Source organism: Nicotiana attenuata, chromosome 5 (genome assembly GCF_001879085.1).
Source record: "Nicotiana attenuata strain UT chromosome 5, NIATTr2, whole genome shotgun sequence".
NCBI classification, from domain to species: domain Eukaryota; kingdom Viridiplantae; phylum Streptophyta; class Magnoliopsida; order Solanales; family Solanaceae; genus Nicotiana; species Nicotiana attenuata.
In genome coordinates this window covers 39585741-39605404 of record NC_031993.1, presented here as the reverse complement: position 1 = coordinate 39605404, position 19664 = coordinate 39585741, and the positions used below count along the sequence as shown (strand labels likewise).

General features: G+C 38.2%; 1 protein-coding gene across 1 annotated transcript; it reads left to right on the top strand.

Annotated features, from left to right (window-relative positions):
* Positions 3767-6959, top strand: LOC109226149. The gene has a single exon (XM_019390948.1). The coding sequence runs from the start codon at positions 3767-3769 to the stop codon at positions 6854-6856; it is 3090 nt and encodes a 1029-aa protein (XP_019246493.1). The 3' UTR covers positions 6857-6959.

The following is a 19664-nucleotide window of genomic DNA, read 5'->3' as shown; positions in this document are numbered from 1 at the left end:
GGCAGATGTACTATTTGGTTTTATTACGATAGATTACCAGTTTAAGTTGATATCTTTTCTAGATCTTGATGTATGTTAGGCTTACCTAGTTTTAGGGACTAGGTTCCATCACTACTAGAAACTCGATATTTTCCGACTACCAAAATAGTCGAAAAGTAGTCGGAAAAGCACCTATTCCGACTACTTTCCGACTGATTTAGAGTAGTCGGAAAAAGATAGGTCGGAAAATATTTTCCACCAAAAATTAGAAAAGGCAGCTATTTTCCGACTGAAGTAGTCATAAAGTACAAAAAATATTATTTATTTTAAAAAATATTTCCGACTACTGTAGTGGGGATATTATACAAATAATAATTTTTTATTAGTTATTTTACTGTATTTTCCAACTAGAGTAGTCGGAATCTGCATTATTCCGACCTCATTTTCTGACTATTGTAGTCGGAAAATCATTATGCTGGGCACATTTTTCGACTACAGTAGTCGGAAAACTAGGTTGGAATTTGACAGAATGCTGCCATTTTATTAGCACACCATCTGTCAAATGCAAATATTATAAACAAGCCAATTCCAACTAAACAACCAACTCAACCAATCAATTTCAACTACACAACCAATTCCAACTAAACAATCTAATAATCAATCCAACCAATTCCAACTTCAACAAACAAACATTCAAATTCCATAATATCAAACGAAAACATTAGTTAACGTCTAAATATTCAATATCAAGTATGAGTAGCTAATACATATCGACACTAATATAATAAAGTCTAAACATATATATACCACATTATTCAAATCTACCATAAAGTCTAAATATAAAATTTAAGCATCCAAGAATAGTAATCAACCTTAAATCACTATTACACATCAGAATCAGTCTCTTCATCATCATAAGAGTGGGGCATGTGTTTTTCATGTTTTTATCCATTCTAGCAATGTGAGCTTCGGCCGTCTCACATCGTTTCGACAACAACTCAATTTTCTTTTGCATTGCTCCCATTTCTTCCTGATATTGCGCAGTAGGAGCATCCGAAACTAATGGCGATGGACGAAAAGAGGAAGGCCATTGTACTCCAAGCCCGTAAACTCTTCCTTTGGATACACCACCTGCTACATCCGTCCATATTGAAGTCATATCATCGGGTGACGGTTGGATTGGGATACCATCATCAGAAGTAGGTTGCGTCTGAAACCATTCATCCAAGCTTCTATGATATCCATCCTGAAATAAAAGTAATAAGGATTATATAAATAAATCAATATCAAAGTGAAAATAGTCTTAAAGTTATGATCTTACATATTGTTCCGATGCATCACGACAACCTAACGTAGGAATTTGGAGTCGTGACACATCAATGATAAACTTTTCCCCAAAAGAAAAAAAGTGAATCACAACTTCCAAAATTAAAAGGGAGCAGTCTTTAAGTCAGCCCATCGTTTTGTTTGTTAAACTCTCAAACGATTCATTCTTTGTTAGAGAACGTGAAACATGACGAATGTTGTATCAAATAAAGCTAGTTAGAGACCAGAGTGGCCATTTTATGAGGAGGGACAGAAACACATAGAAGTGGTATTAAGAATGGATGATGTAGCCTGTTGGGCAATGAGTAATGCATATTTTACTTTCCTTTTTCATTTTCTACCTTCTTCTTTTTTGTCGTTCTATCATTTCATTTGTCATCCTGGATATTTGTTTGGATCTTTCTTTGCCCATAACTTATGGCAGATTAATGATGTCCAATTTGTTTATCTTTTTTTCCCTCTGTTCTTTTTCAGGTTCATTTGCAATTCTTTTAGTTTGTTTAGCATATCATTTGAAATATTTAACATGTACACACATGAACTTGTTTAACAACAGTGGAGTTCTCTGTCTTTTCAATAATCAAGTTTTACACAAAGCAAATGCCAAAAAGATTTTCAAAAGGCAAAAATAAAGCCCATAATAAGAGAGCATGATTCATCTCATGTAAGTGTATGTGTATCCAAAATGTATTGATAATATCTACCATATTGGGCTTCAGGTGGCGTGATCCCAACTCTAGTTCTAAAAAAGAGAAGGAAATTTTACACCCTATAGAAAAGCTTAGTACTCTATTTATTTTAAATAAATACCATTTTAAAATATTACATCCTATAGATACCTTTTATCCTTTATAGCAAAATATCTAATTATAGTTACATCCTACATTTAAGGCACCATATATGCTAAATAATATTTTTCTCTCTCCTTTTTAGTCTTTTCTCTCACATAATCACAGTAAATCTTACTAACCACGTTCTCTTTCTCTTTTTGCATACACTTTACTCTCTTCTCCCACAAACCCACGATTCATACCTCTTCTCCCACCCAAATTCATGACTAATTACTACTAAAAGATAGTGCTTTATGAAAATTTCTCTAATTATAACTATTCAATATCACTAGGAAACAAGTTCAAATAATTTAAGAAAAATAAAAATTAAAGATTTTTATTTTAAACTAATTATAACAGCTATAAAGTAGTAAAACTATCAGCTACACAGGGAGCAAAGTAGTATTTAAGAGTAAAACGCTTAGGATCATTATTTTCATAATTATTGAAATGAAAGTCTAACGTGTTCACTATAATTTCACAAAGTTATTCTTCAGTCGTGAGTTCTCTCGTTACTGTGATTATGTTTCGATAAACAACAGTAATTTTCTAGAATTATTGTCTCGAATTAACTCTAGTTAGCAATTCAAAATGACTCACCAAGATTGCCTTAAAGCTTCATTATCTCTAATTCTACTATTAAATCCGATAATTAATATCTTAACTACTTAAAAGTAATATTATTCAATAACAACGTAATCTTGTAATCTCTCTCAAGCAATACAAAATAGTAAGGTACAACAAATTGATGGCCATTCAACTAAGAACAATCAATACGTAGTTGAACAAGTAGAGAGTAAAAACGATTCGAAAATTCAGTCAATTATTCATCCAAAAATCAGTCTCATCAAAATCCAAGATAAAAAGTCTAGCCATTCATAATAATACGTAAATATACCATTCTAGAATTCATAACCAACAAGAAAAGTGAAAGAAAGAAGAAACTCGTTGACGAATCTTGTTCTTCTTCGCTCCCTATATTCTATCCTTCAATAATAGTATTTATATGATTTAGTATTGCATAGGGTGGCCTTGTCCAATCCAATCTCGGACAGGAGAACTAGGAGCTCGTTCACAATCCTTACGTGGCGAGAGGAAGCAGACGAGTAGTGTTTTCAGCTCTTTCTGTTATGTCTGAGGCGGCGGAACAATCTAGAAATGAATTAGGGAAGAGATACGAAGAAGAGAAGAAGCCTATATTGGTTTAGTCAGTATTGGGCCTTACTCGTATATCACAGGCCCAAGTAGAAGAGTCAGCAGTTCTTATTAAACCGCAGCCCAATTACAATTCAGTAGCCCAATTACAATTTAGTTACTAGTCAAACAATAAATAACAGAATGGAGGGGAGCAGTTACAACTAATGATTCTGGTAATTTTCTCACAACCTCTCTCTCTCTATCTCTCTTCTCTCTCGATTCTCCTTCTTCCTCATTCTCTTCTTCTTCTCTCATTTCAGGTATTCACCATTGGAGCAGCTGATTAGAGCTCATTAGTTAGCTGTAGATTACATTCTATTGTACCCTTTGAGTGTAATTGGATCCATATATCAATAAAATACTTTATTTCTGTCTTTAAATTCTCCATAATTCTAGTACATTACAAATTGGTATCAGTGCTTGATCCTCGCACCATGACAATTACAGAAACTCGAGCTAAAGTTACAGAGGAAAGTGTGAAGAAGTTAGAACAACAATTGCAGAATTACATGACTGAAACAAATCAGAAATTGGAAACTAATGAAACAAAAATGGATGTTCTAGGTCACAAAATGGATGTGATGATGGAGAAGCTATTCATCAACAAGGATGGCCTCTTGGGAAGTGCACCAGTAGAAATTCACGATTTTGGATCTGGTAGAGCAAGGGGGAAGGATCTTCATGAAAATTCTGGCGGCAAATTCCACATGAACAGAAACAAGGTTGATTGCCCTTACTTCGAGGAAGGTGATCCCAGATCTTGGCTGCGAAAATGTGAGAGCTATTTTCATTATAATGGCATATTAGATCCACAACACAAATTAGAAACTGCTGTATTACACCTAAATGGTAGAGCTGAGTCTTGTTACTTCTCATATCAATTGAGTAGGGGAGTGGTAATATGGGCTGACTTTGTGGAGGAAATTTGTAAGAGATTTAATAATTCTGATAATAGTAACCTGAATTTACTTGGGAAATTCAAAAGAATTGAGCAAATAGGGACTGTGAATGAGTATCTTGAAAAGTTTGAAGATCTTAAAGCTTGGGTGTTGATCAAACACCCTACTATACCTGAGGAATTCTTCTTAGGATTCTTCATTGAAAGCCTTAAGGAGGAAACTAGACACACAGTTAAAATGTTAGATCCTTATTCCTTGAGTCAAGCAGTAGAGAAGGCTAGACATAAGGAAGAATTGTTGGATTCAATGAACAGAGAAGGGAAATTGGGGGGTAGTAGACCAGGGAATCAGTACAACACTAATTTTAGTACAGGAGGGGTAAAAAATTCTGGTATAGGACAGAAGGAGGGGAATTATAACAGTTCTACACCTGGAAACAAACTGTTTGAAGCTAGAAAAGCTAGAGGAGAGTGTTACAAGTGTGGGGAAAGATATTTCCCAGGTCATGTGTGCAAGAATAGGCAAATTAACACTCTATCTGGTACCACTGAACAGGAAGAAGTGGTAGAAGGATCCAATTTGGAAGAGATTAAGGAGTTGGAGGAGCCTTATGAAGAGGTGATTGATGAGGCCATTAGTTTAAATGCCTTATCAGGTACAGTTACTTCCAATACAATCAAGCTTAAAGGAATGTATGGGAAGCAAGGATTGATAATACTAGCTGACAATGGAAGTACCCACAGCTTTGTGGCTAGTGACAATGCTAAACAATTAGGGTGTGTGATTAGAGAAGCTGCCCCTATGAGAGTGACTGCTGCCAATGGTAGTCATTTGATGAGCTATCACTACTGTCCTCTGTTCAAATGGAAGGTTCATGGAGTAGAATTTGATTACAAACTCAGGTTGTTGGATATTGGAGGGTGTGATATAGTACTTGGTGGGGACTGGATGAGAAAACATAATCCTATACTATTTGACTTCATTGGGTACAGACTGCAAGTCAGTGTCAATGGAAAAAGGGTGGATTTGAAAGGGTATACTGAAGAAGGAAGTCTCCAAGCTATGTCAGCTTTAGGTGTGAAGCAACTACTGAAGAAAGGTCAAGTATTGTGGGCACACTTATTCACTCTAACAGCCAAGGAAGAAAGAGTAACAGAAGCCATATCTGAGGAGATTAAATCAGTATTGGAAGAATTTGCCAGGGTCTTTGCTGAGCCAAAAGCACTGCCTCCCAGACGGAAGCAGGATCACTTTATTCCCCTCAAACCTGAAGCAGTTCCAGTCAGCATTAGACCTTACAGGTACAATTATTTTTCAAAAAATGAAATAGAGAAACAAGTGAATGAAATGCTCTCTAGTGGTACTATACAGCCTAGTCATTCTCCCTTCTCTTCCCCAGTTCTTTTAGTTAAAAAGAAAGATGGAAGTTGGAGATTTTGTATTAATTATAGGGAGTTAAACAAGATGACTATAAAGGATAAATTTCCTATTCCTTTGGTAGATGATTTAATGGATGAATTACATGGTGCCTGCATCTACTCAAAAATTGACCTAAGGGCTGGATACCACCAGATAAGAATGGGAGAAGCTGATATCTATAAGACTGCTTTAAGGACTCATTTAGGCCATTATGAGTTTAAAGTCATGCCCTTTGGCTTGACTAATGCACCTGCCACCTTTCAAAGTCTTATGAATCACATTTTTAAACCTTTTTTGAGGAAATTTGTGTTGGTATTTTTTGATGATATTCTAGTCTACAGCTCTTCATTAGAAGTACATGCATTACATCTTAGAAAAGTGTTAGAGGTACTGTGCAAGGAGAAACTATATGCCAAATTGTCCAAGTTTTCATTTGGGCAAGATAAAGTGGAGTATCTAGGACACATCATTTCAGGAAGAGGAGTTGCCACTGACCCTTCAAAGATTGAAGCAATGATCAATTGGCCTATTCCTAAGTCTGTAAAAGCCTTAAGGGGATTTCTGGGGTTAACTGGCTATTATAGGAGATTTGTTAAGTCCTATGGGGTTATCAGTAGACCCCTGACAAATCTTCTCAAGAAGAATTCCTTCCAGTGGAGTACAGAAGCAGAAGAGGCTTTCCAACAACTGAAACAAGCCATGTCAACTGTACCAGTGTTGGCTCTTGCTGATTTTAACAAACCTTTCATTATTGAAACTGATGCATGTGCAACAGGTATGGGAGCTGTACTCATGCAAGGGGGCAGACCTATAGCCTATTTCAGTAAGGCTTTAGCCTTGAAACACAGGGGACTTTCTACTTATGAAAAAGAGTACCTAGCTGTACTTTCATCCATAGAAAAATGGAGGCATTACTTACAAGGAGGACACTTCATTGTCAAAACAGATCATCAGAGTCTTAAGTACCTATTAGAGCAAAAAGTGAACACAGCCTTGCAGCAAAAGGGGCTAACTAAATTGCTAGGGTTGGATTATGAGGTTCAGTACAAGAAAGGTGAGGAGAACAAGGTTGCAGATGCTTTTTCAAGAAGACAAGAAGAAGACTCTACTTTACTAGCTATATCTATAGCCCAAGCCACTTGGTTACAGGAGGTTTCTCAGAGTTATGAGAATGATCCAATAGCTCTACAGATTGTAAGTGATTAGTGGTCAGTCCTAACAGCAAAGTTGATTACTCACTACACCAAGGAATCATCAGATTCAAGCAAAAGATCTATGTGGGGCAGAATAAAGAGTTGAAGCAACAGATACTGGAAACCTTGCATCAATCATCCTTAGGAGGACATTCAGGTCAGCAGGGAACTTGCAGGAGAGTGCAATCAATGTTCTATTGGCCAAATATGAAATCAGAAACTTTTAAGTGGGTTAGTGAGTGTGATATCTGTCTAAGGACTAAGAACGAGCACAACCATTATCCAGGGTTACTCCAACCCTTACCTATTCCTGAACAGGCTTGGCAGGATATATCTCTGGACTTTATTGAGGGTTTACCTAATTCTAGGCAGAAAAATGCTGTATTGGTGGTTATGGACAGGCTAACAAAATATGGGCATTTCATATCTATTAAACACCCATATTCAGCACAAGATGTAGCCTAATTGTTTATGAGAGAGATATACAGATTACATGGGCTTCCCAAGACTATTGTTTCTGATAGAGATGCCATTTTCACTAGCCATTTCTGGCAGTATCTCTTCAAGGCTTTAGGCACTAAACTCAACATGAGTTCTGCCTATCACCCATAGTCCGATGGCCAGACTGAGCGACTCAACAGGTGCTTAGAGGCTTATTTGCGAGCTATGGTATTTGGAAATCCTAAGCAGTGGGCGGCTGCATCTTGCAGAGTGGTGGTACAATACTAATTACCACACTTCTATCAAGACGACACCATTTGAGGCACTATATGGACACCCTCCGACTCATTTACCATTGGGGTCCCTACCCCAGAGTGGTCACAACTCAGCAACAGACACTTTAACACAGAGGCGGCACATGCTACAAATTCTCAAAGATAATCTTATTCAAGCTCAGTCTAGGATGAAGTTTTATGCAGACAAACTAAGGTCAGAAAGGTCTTTGACAGTAGGGGATCTAGTGTACCTTAAGCTACAGCCTTACAAACAATCTTCAATTGATGTTCGCAAAAATGTGAAGTTAAGTGCTCGCTATTATGGTCCCTACAAGGTTATACAGAAGATTGGTACAGTGGCTTACCGGCTGGACCTCCCAAGTCGGATCTCAGCTTCATCCCGTCTTCCATGTGTCTCAGTTGAAGAAGCGGATAGGTCCAGCACTGACATCTCAGCTACAGCCTCCCACTTGCGATGATGAAGGTCGAGTCTTGATCCGGCCAATTGCTATCTTGGAGAGGAGGATGGTCAAGGTCGATAATGGGGTTCAAGTGAAGGTGTTGATTCAATGGGCTAACCTAGGCAAGGAAGAAGCATCATGGGAAGATTGGGGCTACATTAAACATTGTTTTCCTGAGTTTGTGGCACAACAGAGACCTTGAGGACAAGGTCTATCTTGAAGGGGTGGAGAATGTTATGTCTAAGGCGGCGGAACAATCTAGAAATGAATTAGGGAAGAGATACGAAGAAGAGAAGAAGCCTATATTGGTTTAGTCAGTATTGGGCCTTACTCGTATATCACAGGCCCAAGTGGAAGAGTCAGCAGTTCTTATTAACCGCAACCCAATTACAATTCAGTAGCCCAATTACAATTTATTTACTAGTCAAACAACAAATAACAGAATGGAGGGGAGCAGTTACAACTAATGATTCTGGTAATTCTCACAACCTCTCTCTATCTATCTCTCTTCTCTCTCGATTCTCCTTCTTCCTCATTCTCTTCTTCTCTCATTTCAGGTATTCACCATTGGAGCAGCTGATTAGAGCTCATTAGTTAGCTGTAGATTACATTCTATTGTACCCTTTGAGTATAATTGGATCCATATATCAATAAAATACTTCATTTCTGTCTTTAAATTCTCCATAATTCTAGTACATTACACTTTCCCAGCAGTTTACGCGATGGACCTCATGTTTGCCTCATTCACTACCTCCGTTGGAGGTTGAAACTTCTTGGAGTCCAGACCTTCTCGCGAGGGCAGACGACCTGGTTTTCAGCTTATTGGTGTTCTTTACTCAATTCTTGCACCAATTCGATCCATAATAGTCTTTTTCCGTCAGATTCATTCCCTCCACATGTAATGCACGTACTGAGTTTAAAATGCATCAAAAGCATGCAAATTATGGTATGTAAGCATAAGATATGAGGTGAATTTATACTAAATATATACACTTCTAGCCAAATATCATCACCCCATACTTAGTCTCTTGCTCGCCCTCGAGCAACTTTTAGAACTCAGTACAAGGCAAGAAATATTTTTTAAAACTTGCTCAGGTATCATACTACTGATAATGGCATATATCGATGCTTAGAACCTAACATATACACTCTTGACGCTCTTAATCAATTTTTAATATGCCAAGACTATAAAAATTCAAGTAATTTCCTCTAACATACTAGCCTCGACAATTGACTCCAATACATTTTTTTCTGTAACTTAACTTCTTGTGTTAACTCAAGATCTGTGTACTATTATAAATTGTGTTCGAAAATAATTTTTGTAAAAGTAAAATAGAAAAAAAAAATAGAACCTAAAGTAGAAAAACTAAAAGTTTCAAGCCCAATAGAAAATTATGTTTTCTTAAGGAATTTAATCCCCTCTATTGCCCAAGGTTATTAGATTAATTCCTCCCAAGATAGAATGGAATAACTATTCTGTAATACCGGCAATGAAAATTACATAACATCGTCGAACTCGACAAATGACAGTAAATCACACTGATGCTTTCTTTTTGTTTTGAAAACAATGCAGAAATGCAAAGAACAGAGGGGAGAATGTATGCAGATTTTCTGTTGTTCAGTGTCTGAAAATTGAGGCTAATCCACTGTATTTATATCCAACGGTCTGGGTCTCAATAGGTGCTAAGATACTTGTTCGTATGAGAAGGTGTTTGTTCGCAAGAAATTAATCAAATTTCTGTTAGGTGGGAATTTGATCGTGGGAAGATTACCACCGCGGATTTTATTATAAAAAATTCTGCAAAAAAAAATATCTGGAAAAATATATATAAAGGAAAAAAACTTTTGGTCCAAATTTTTTTATCAAGCAATCGTATCATTGACCAAATTCGAATTCGAACCCGAAGCCGAACTGAGCGAGTGACGACGATGACGACGCGATGCACCACTTCTTCTCAACTCTTTTAAGAGCTAGAAGATGTACTTCTCTATGTAAGCACAAGGATTTACTTTTTATTTTATGATGAGGGACAAAGTGCCTTAATAAAAGGAATAGTACAAACTTTTCGTTTTCCTCCAATCCTTTTCCCTCCATTTTCCATTCACACATTTTTATTTTATTAGATAAGAATCCAACATCCCCCCCCTCCCCCCCGCATGAATGGTTAATGGCTATCTGAAAATATACATGCATGAAAAAAACTGTTTGATTTACAAGCAAGGACTAATCGCATCTAGATAAGTAGGTTTTTCTTTAAACTTTTTGTAGTGAACTTATGTCGGATATACTACGTCAATAATTAAATATGACATCTTTGAACCCTCGAACTTTGGTGTATACCTAGACATCCATAAGTCACACAATCAACCATTTAATCATCTTTGATTCTCATTATTATATTTGTTTCAGCCATGAACATTGCCTGGTTTATAAGTTCATAGAGAACTGACCTTACGAAATTCTCCTTGAAGCGGCTTATACTTCACACTTACATAGGTGATTCCTAAATATGTTATCACATAGATACACTATTTGATGTACTCCGTATCAAAGTTAGAAACTATTAAAAAGCCTTGATGCTTTATTCTTGGTATTGATTGTATTCATCACGAAAATGGGCCAAAGTTTTATTTGACAATGTTGAATCATCATTAATGACTTTGTTTGATCTCCTTGAACTTAGATATTGGGATCTCTAGTCTTCTAGGTATAATTACATGCCACAATGACTTGTCCTCGGTCATAGTCCTATTCCCTTCAATGATTTATCAACAACCTCTCTAGTTAGGCCTTTTACAAGTGGATCTGACACAATGTCTTTTGACTTTACGTAGTTAATTTTGATAATTTTACTAGAGAGTATTTTGTCTAACAGTAATATGTCTTCGTCGTATGTGACGAGATTTTCCGTTATACATAACGCTCCCAGCCATTCCTATTAATGCTTTACTATCGCAATGTATGGACATAGGAGCCATTGGTTTGGGCCAAAAAAAAATATCTTCCAAGCAATTTCAAAGCCATTCAACTTCTTCTCCAGCATTGTCTAAAGCTATAAACTCAGGATCTATTGTAGAGAGAATGATGCATGTCTGTTTGGATGATTTCCAGGACACTGCTCCTCCATTAATGGTAAAAACGTATCCACTTGTGAACTCTTTTTTTGCTGATCCAGTGATCCAGTTTGCATCACTATTTCCTTTAATTACAGCAGGATACTTATTGTAGTGCAAAGAGTAATCTTGGGTTATTTTAAATTTCCCAAAACTCGTTTTATTTCCATTCAATGAGTTTAGTCGAGGTTACTTGTGTAATTACTCAGTTTACTTACTGCACAAGCTATATCAAGTAGTGTACAATTCATGATGTACATCAAAATTTCCAACACTCAAGCATAATCCAATTGAGATTTGTTCTGACCTAGATTCTTTGTAAGAGCAACATTTATATCGATCAGGATCTTTGCATCTTGAAATCTAAATACCCTGAATTTTTCAAGTACCATTTTGAAATTGTGACAATGCCAAACCTTGAGGAGTCCTATGGATTTTAAATCCTAGAACTAAATCAACAACTCCTAAATCTTGCATCAAACTTACTAGCAAGTATACACTTAGTGGAATTTATGTACGCAATGTCTTTGCTCATTATTAACATATCATCAATATATGAACAAACAATGACTATCTGATTTGGAGCGTTTGAAATGTAAATACATTTATCACACTCTTTAATCGTAAACCCATTTTCTAACATTGTTTGGTAAAATTTTGCATCCATTTTTTTGGGTGCTAGTTTCAATCCGTAAAGTGACTTAACAAGTCGGCACACCTTTCTTTCTTTTCCGGGAACCACAAACCCTTCAGGTTGTTCCAAATAAATCTCTTCCTCCAAATCTCCATTTAAAAAGGTTGTCTTCACATCCATCAGATGTATTTCAAGGCCATACACGGCGGCTAATGCTATTAATACCTGAATATATGTAACTCTCGTTACCAATGAGTCTGTGTCAAAGTAATTAAGACCTTCTCGTTGTCTAAATCCTTTGACGACTAATCTTAACTTATATTTGTCAATAGTACCATCAACTTTTATTTTCCTTTTTAAAATACATTTAAAACCCAAAGGTTTATTTCCTAGAGGAAGATCAACCAATTCCCAAGTATGATTACTTAATATGGATTTTATCTCACTATTGACTATCATTTTCTAATATTGAGCTTTCGACGAAGACATTGCTTCTTTAAAAGTTTGAGGCTCATTTTCGAATGTCAGAAAATCTGGTCCATAGGAAGTAGTTGTCCTTTGACACTATGTCTTGGATTTTCTTCATTAAATGTACTTTTCTTTGCTTCTTCTCGAGGTCGCTTAGATTTTCACTAGACGACTCACGTTCCTTTTTATACGGATAAATATTCTCAAAGAATTCAGTATTATCAGATTCGATCACCGTATTAATATGATATCGGGATTTTCTGATTTATCAACCAGAAAGCGATATGTCTAATTATTAGTTGCATATCCTATGAAAATGCAATCAATAGTTTTCTGACCAATTTCTACCCTTTTGGATTTACGAACTTGCACTTTATCTAAGAACCCCCACACTTAAAAATATTTTAAGTTAGGTTTTCTTCCTTTCCATTGTTCATATGGAATAGATTGCATTTTTTAATAGGGAACTCGATCGAGTATTCGATTAGCTGTAAGAATAGCTTCCCCCACAAATTTTGGGGTAATCGAGAACTCATCAACAAGGCATTAATTATCTCCTTTAACATTCTGTTCTTACTTTCCGTAATACCATTAGATTAAGGCAAGTAAGGGGTAGTTATTTTGTGGATAATACAATATTCCAAACATTTTTCTCAAAAGAAGATTCATATTCTCCACCCCTGTAACTTCTTATCATTTTAATCTTTTCTTTAGTTGCATTTCAACTTCATTTTTATACTGCTTGAATGCGTCAATTGCTTCATCTTTACTACTAAGTAAGTAAATATAGTAATATTGTAACGACCCGACCGGGCATTTTGAGCTCTAGTGTGTCGTTCAGCGGTTTGAGGCCTTGAGTAGCTTCATTTCACGTTTTATGACTTGTGCACATAGTCAGAATTGAATTTCAGGAAGTTCGGAGTTGATTCAAATGGAAACTTCTCAATTAGTAAGCTTTAAGTTGGAAGAGTTGACCAAAGTTTGACTTTTGAGTAAAGGACCTTGAAATCGGGATTTGAATATTCCAATAGGTTCGTATGATGATTTCGGACTTGGACGTATATTCATGTTGAGTATCGGGTGGTCCAGAAGCATTTTGACGCTTATTATGGAAAGTTGGAATTTTGAAGGTTTTAGAATTTCCTAAGTTTGGTTTTGATTGGACTTTGGTGTTATTGATGTCCGTTTGCGGTTCCGAGCCTTGTAATAGGTTCGTATTATGATTCTTGACTTGTACGTAAAGTTTGGCGTCATTCTGGAATGATTAAGTATGATTCATGCGTTCGTCGAAGTTTGCATGTTTGAAAGTTTAAAGAAAAATTTCGTGTTGATTCCTAATTTTGATGTTGTTTGGTGTGAATTGAGGCCTCGAGCAGGTTCGTTTCATGTTTTAGGACTTGTTGGTGTAATTGAACGGGGTCCCGAGGGCCTCAGATGTGTTTCAGGATGGTTTCAGGTCATTTCTCCATGTTTTGCTGCTGTTATTGCTGGTTCTGGTGTTGTTCATCGCGAACACGTAGGGCTTATCACGTTCGCAAAATAAGATCGTGGATGATGGATTCTTGTGCTTCGTGTTCGCGACCGTGGTCACACGTTCGCGAAGGTTTAGGGAGCAAGGCTCTGTGTTCGCAATTTGATGTTCACATTTGCGTTGAAGAAGCCGGCCCGATGGCTGACTTGGCCTTCGTATTCGCAGAAGGGTAGACCCGTTCACTATAGGCAGGCTGGTAAAGCATCGCGTTCATGTGCCCTTCTTCGCTATCGCATAGAGGAGTTTGGGAGCTGAAGCAGGATGTGCTTCGCAAACGCGAGGGGATTTCTGCGTTCGCGATGAAGGTCGTCTGGGCAGTGTATAAGATTGCAAAAATGGGTTTTGGCTTATTTTATCTCAAATCTTCCATGGGACCTGAGCTTGGGGCGATTTAGAAGGAGCATCTTTGCCATCCAGCACTAGGTAAGTGACTTCTACACATTGTGAGTTAAATACCTGAACCATACACGAATTATACATGAATTTGAACATGGAAATTGGTGAAAATTGCAAGATTTTGAAGAAAAACCTAGAATTTATATTTTTTGATTTTGACCATGAAATTAGACATAGATTTAGGGATAAAATATATCTTTGAGTTCGTGGTGTTATGAGTAATATTTATCTTCGAAATTTTTGGAATCCGGGCACGTGGGCCGAGAGTTGACTTTGTTGAATTTTCGAGTGGAGTTAGGAATTGTTATAAATTTATTAAATTTGAGTGTTGGGGTATATTTTGATTGATTTGCATATTGTTTGACTAGTTTCGGATCGATGGGCTTTGGTTGAGGTGTTAGAGAGGCATTTGAGCCGGCTATTGGAACTTCGGAGCGAGGTTAGTCTCTTGTCTAACCTTTTGAGGGGGTAATTACCCCGTACGTATTAAAAATTGTAATGTGCTACTAGTTTGGGTGCTACATACGCACGAGGTGACGAGAGTCCGTACGTAGCTAAAGCATGTTTACGTCCGGGTAGACCGAGGACTCTATCCTGTAATATTTAAATTATTTCAACCCAGTTTGCTAGCTTAATTAATTGAATTTATAGTTGAAATCGATTTAGAAATATATTAGGCCGAGCTTTATCATCTTGAGTTGTTTGGCAAGATATTTGATAAACGGTAAAAGTTATATGCACCTTATGCTTATGTACATGTGTTGTAAGCACGTGGCTTGTAATTTCGATAAGCTTCTTCCTTTCTTGTGGATCTGGCCGAAAGCCTCGCCAGTATATTGAGATACATCTCTGGTTCGCGTTGGTCAACCCTCGGCAGTGTACACACCACTCTGGATCGGGCCGTATGACCTCGGCATAATCGCGTGTATTACCGCTAGGAGTCCGAATATTCATGAGATGCCCTTTCAGTGAGACCTGACATTTATATGGTATTCCCTATCCATTTGAGACTACATTTGATATTTTTTTCCGATCTGTTGAGATAACATATGACATTCAAAAGATTTAAAGTGCCAAAAGAAAAGATGGAGAATTATGTCAGTTACAATTTTACCTCATGGTTGTTGTTGTATTTCATATATTTTCATGATTTATTAAAAAAATTTATCGGACCACTAGTAGATGTCAATGTTGACCCCTCGTTACTACTTCTCTGGGGTTAGGCTAGATACTTACTGGATACGCGTTGATTTATGTACTCATGCTACACTTATGCACTAAATCTGTAGGATCTGATAGGTTCATTTGGTGATCATTTGGCGTTTTGGCATAGCTGCTGAGGAGACTTTACGGTGAGCTGCATTCCAGGCTACGTATCGCAGCCCACAGAGTCTTCATCGTACTATTTACTTTATCCAGTCTAGTTTACATTCCAGACTGATGTGTTATTTTTATTATGGCACTCCTTAGTAAATACTCAGTACTTGTGACACCGGGTTTTGGGATGTTCTAGAAGTTGTCTGTGTTTTTGCTTAGAATTTACACACTTTTATTATCTAATTAAATTTATGATTTCGAAAATAATAAAATGAATAATCGAATTGGTAGTTTACCGTTGGCTTGCCTAACGGCAACGGTGGGCGCCTTCACGACCTATAGTGGGAAATAGGGTCGTGACAGCTTGGTATTAGAGCACTAAGTTCACTTAGGTCTCAGGAGTCATGAGCAAGTATAGTAGAGTCTTGCGGATCGGCACGGAGATGTTTGTATTTATCTTCAAGAGGCTATATGGCTGTTAGCACAAATTTCCTTCCTTGATTCCCAATCGTGCGATATGATTTCTTTGAAGCTTATGCCTTCAGTTCCTTCTTACGTATTCATACGCGACTTCAGGAACTTTTATCAGTTGGGCACCGACGAGTTATGAAAATGCTACAGATGTGGTGCATGATGTTTTTCCTTGAGTATGTAGGCAGACTATAATCGTCTCCTTGTAAAGGAGTGTTCTGTCATTTCAGCTCGGTATTGATGTTGCCTACGGTTTCGAGGCTATGCACAGTGTCTTGTGATGTTCATGCGTTGTTATCATGTAGTACCGATGTGAATTGTAAGACGCTTACTTATGTGTCGCGGCAATGAAATATTCGGGGGGAGGATTAATCGGTTAAAGATCGGGAGATTCGACATTTGATTCCAACAGATGAGAGGCAATCAGACTATAGATGTTCAGGCATTGGTTGATGGAGTAGCGAGATTGGATATTTCCTAATTTACTGGAACTCTTGTTAATATTGTGGTGTCTTCGTCCTTCTTTGAATGTATTGAGGCTAGTCGGTGTGATGTTCTTCTTTGGTTTTCTTTCGGGGCAGGCTGCTGTGTAATGGTACCCAAGAGGTAATTATCAGATATGGTGATGTGTGGTGGCTTCAGGGTCAGATTGGTGCTTCCGTTGCTGAATGGTTCGAGAGGGATGATCTTTATGGAGGCTTAGAGTTGGTGGCAATTTATCAGCTTGGGTGCTACAAAGATGGATTATGATTTGAGGCAGTATTTGGGCATCGAAAGATGAGGGAGGACATGCTGGGAGGTGTCTCGCGGAGGTTGAATTTCTAGAGGTCGAGTAGTTCGCTTCGAAGGATGGTTAACTCAGAGTGAGAATGTTAGCGTATCGTATGGATTTCGTGGTAAGATGGCCACGTGCTTCAAGAAAGCTTGAAGCGATTATGCTATGTTAAACAAAGGACTAAATCTGTGTATTTCATTGGAGATGACGGCTTTGTGATTTGGAAGTTTGAATATGATGGAAAGAGTTTGCTTGAGATGTAATATGACTTCGAGTTTTGGATGCATCGCTGGACCTTCATTTGATGTTAACAGGAAAGAGCGGGCACTTTCTACTGCTGAGTGCTGAGCAAGCATGGGCTCAAGAAGGTTTACTGTTCGTGATAGTTTTACCCAGTGCAACATCGTTGGAAGATGTCGGTATGGAATTCCACAAATGGGCTATCTCTTGCGAGCAGGTTAGCGGTTGCATGAATTTGATGAAGTTTCCACGAAGAGTTCTACTTACTACCCAGCAGGAGGTCGAGTATGTGATTGTGGCTGATACTTCTGAATGTTTGTGAAAAGTCTAACAAGAGATTACAACAAAATGTGGTGGGTTTAATGGTGGGAGATCATTGTAATTGACAAGGAGGAATCATTGTGGGTTCTAGAGTTATGTGATTGTAGCTTAAAGCTAAGTGGGGGATCCCACCATCTACGATTAGGTCACGCGGTTGTGTGCCTGTGTGTTTCTGGTTATCTATACATTGGTGGATTATTTATGACTAAGAAGAGAAAAATATCAAGGGTAATTCCGGTAAAGGATTTGAGGAATGTGTGTTACGTTTCACCTTATCGATTCATGTACGGATTTTTGGGATGACTCAGAGTTTATGCTTATTGTTGATGTGATGTACAAGGAAAAGAATTCATCTGGTTCTTTGGGAGTGTTCATGTGCTAACAGAGAGTTGGCATTTGGTTATATTTGGGACCAGGTCAGATTTGGTGACTCTCAACCATGGTTCTAGTGGGATCAAGAATTAAAGTGATGTGTCTAAGGATTTTGGGTTCGTTGTGTGGCTAAGGATTGAGTTTTTGCAGTGGGTTATGAAAGGAACTTGGAGTGTTTTATGTTAGCACCGGAGGTCTGGGGTGCGATATAAGAGAGATGGAGGAAACAACTTCGGATTCGTAGGAGATCTTTCAGAACGGGTGTATCAGCTGGAGATACTATTGAGTGCCTAAGAAGGGTATGAGATGGATGATGGGTATTGAGACGATGTAGTCTCGTGATTTGGGTCACTCGGGATGAGTGTTGTTTGAGGTCCGCTATGTATTTGATAGGAACTATTATTTAGAAGGCAAATCAAGAGTAAATTGGAAGAAGTTGAGTTAGTTTGTAGTGGTTTGAATCAACATGGTTGTGGAAATGATCGGTTCCTTCAGGTTGGTAAAGTTTTTTTCCCTTTTTAGTAACTACGACTACATTAGCTAAATATTCGAGATACTTCACTTCTCGAATGGACCCTATTTGGAGAAGTTTAGTTACCTCGTCCTTTATGAATGCGTGCTTTACTTCGGACTGGGGACTTCACTTTTGTTTCACCGGCTAAACTTTGGGTCCAGGCTTAGTCGATGCGTTGTTATCTCCAGCGGGATCCCTGTAAGTGGGAACAAGCAAAACAATCTATGTTATCAATAAGAAACTGAAAAAGCTTTTTTCTGACTTCGGGGGTTAACCCTGTTCCCAGGTATACCTTTTGCTCGGGTAGGTACTCGATCAATATTAACTACTCTAGCTCTTCGAATGTTGATTTGGTGGCGTCAGAATCTTTGGGATTAACAAAAGTTCGAGAGATCAAAAAAATCTTCCTCTTCCTCTTCCATTTCCTGCTTCTTCGATTCGGTCGATGCTGGTGGCGGTGATTGCTATTTGGTTTCCTGTTTACCCTTGATGCCCGATCCTTCTGATGTTGATAGTGCCGAAATTGGTATTACCTCTTCGACCGCGAACATTTCTTTTGCAGCATGCTGCTCCCCATACACCATTTTCACCCCGTCCGACGTCGAGAATTTCATCATTTGGTGGAGAGTCGAAGGGACTACCCTCATGTTGTGGATCCAAGGCCTCTCGAGCAGGGCGCTGTACCTCATGTCGCCCTCTATTACGTGAAAACTTGGTATCTTGGATAGTTCCTGCCACGTTCACCGGTAGGATAATCTCTCCTTTAGTTGTTTCACTGGCCATATTGAAACCGTTCAAGACCAGAGTTGCAGGCACGATCTGATCTTGCAGGCCGAGCTACTCCACGACCCTTGATCGGATGATATTTCCGAGCTACCTGGATCCACGGAAACACGCTTAACTTGAACTTTATTTAATAAGATAGAAATTACCAGGGCATCCTTGTGAGGCTGAGAAATTCCTTCTGCTTCCTCGTCGTTGAATGATACAGTGCCTTCTGGCACATAGTCTCAGGTTCGTTTCTCCTTAGTAATTGATACCTTAGTGCGTTTGAACATGGGCCCTTGCGGAATATCGACCCCTCCAATGATCATATGAATTACATGCTGCGGCTCCTCCTGTTCATTTTTCCTGTTGGCGTCCCTTTCCCTTAAATGATTCTTGGCTCGATCACTTAGGAATCCTCGAAGGTGGACCTCATTGAATAAACGGGCTACCTCCTCTCTCTTGCCTGCAATCCTCGGTCATGTGACCATGTGTGCCATGATATTTACACATCAGATTGGGGTTCCTTTGGGAAGGATTTGTTTGTATGGGCCTGGCCATCTGGTGTCTTTGATTCTTCCAATCGCCGATACGATGCCTGACACATCGACACTAAAATTATATTCCAACAATCGAGGTGCCTCTGTGGGATCAGTGTGCTTATCAAAACCACTTTTGCTCATGAGTCCTCGAGAATTCTGTCCTCGGTCGCTTCTTCGATCGTTC

What these genes read in the sequence shown, in the direction of transcription:
- LOC109226149 (XM_019390948.1), top strand. Translation starts at nt 3,767, where the DNA reads ATGACAATTACAGAAACTCGAGCTAAAGTTACAGAGGAAAGTGTGAAG.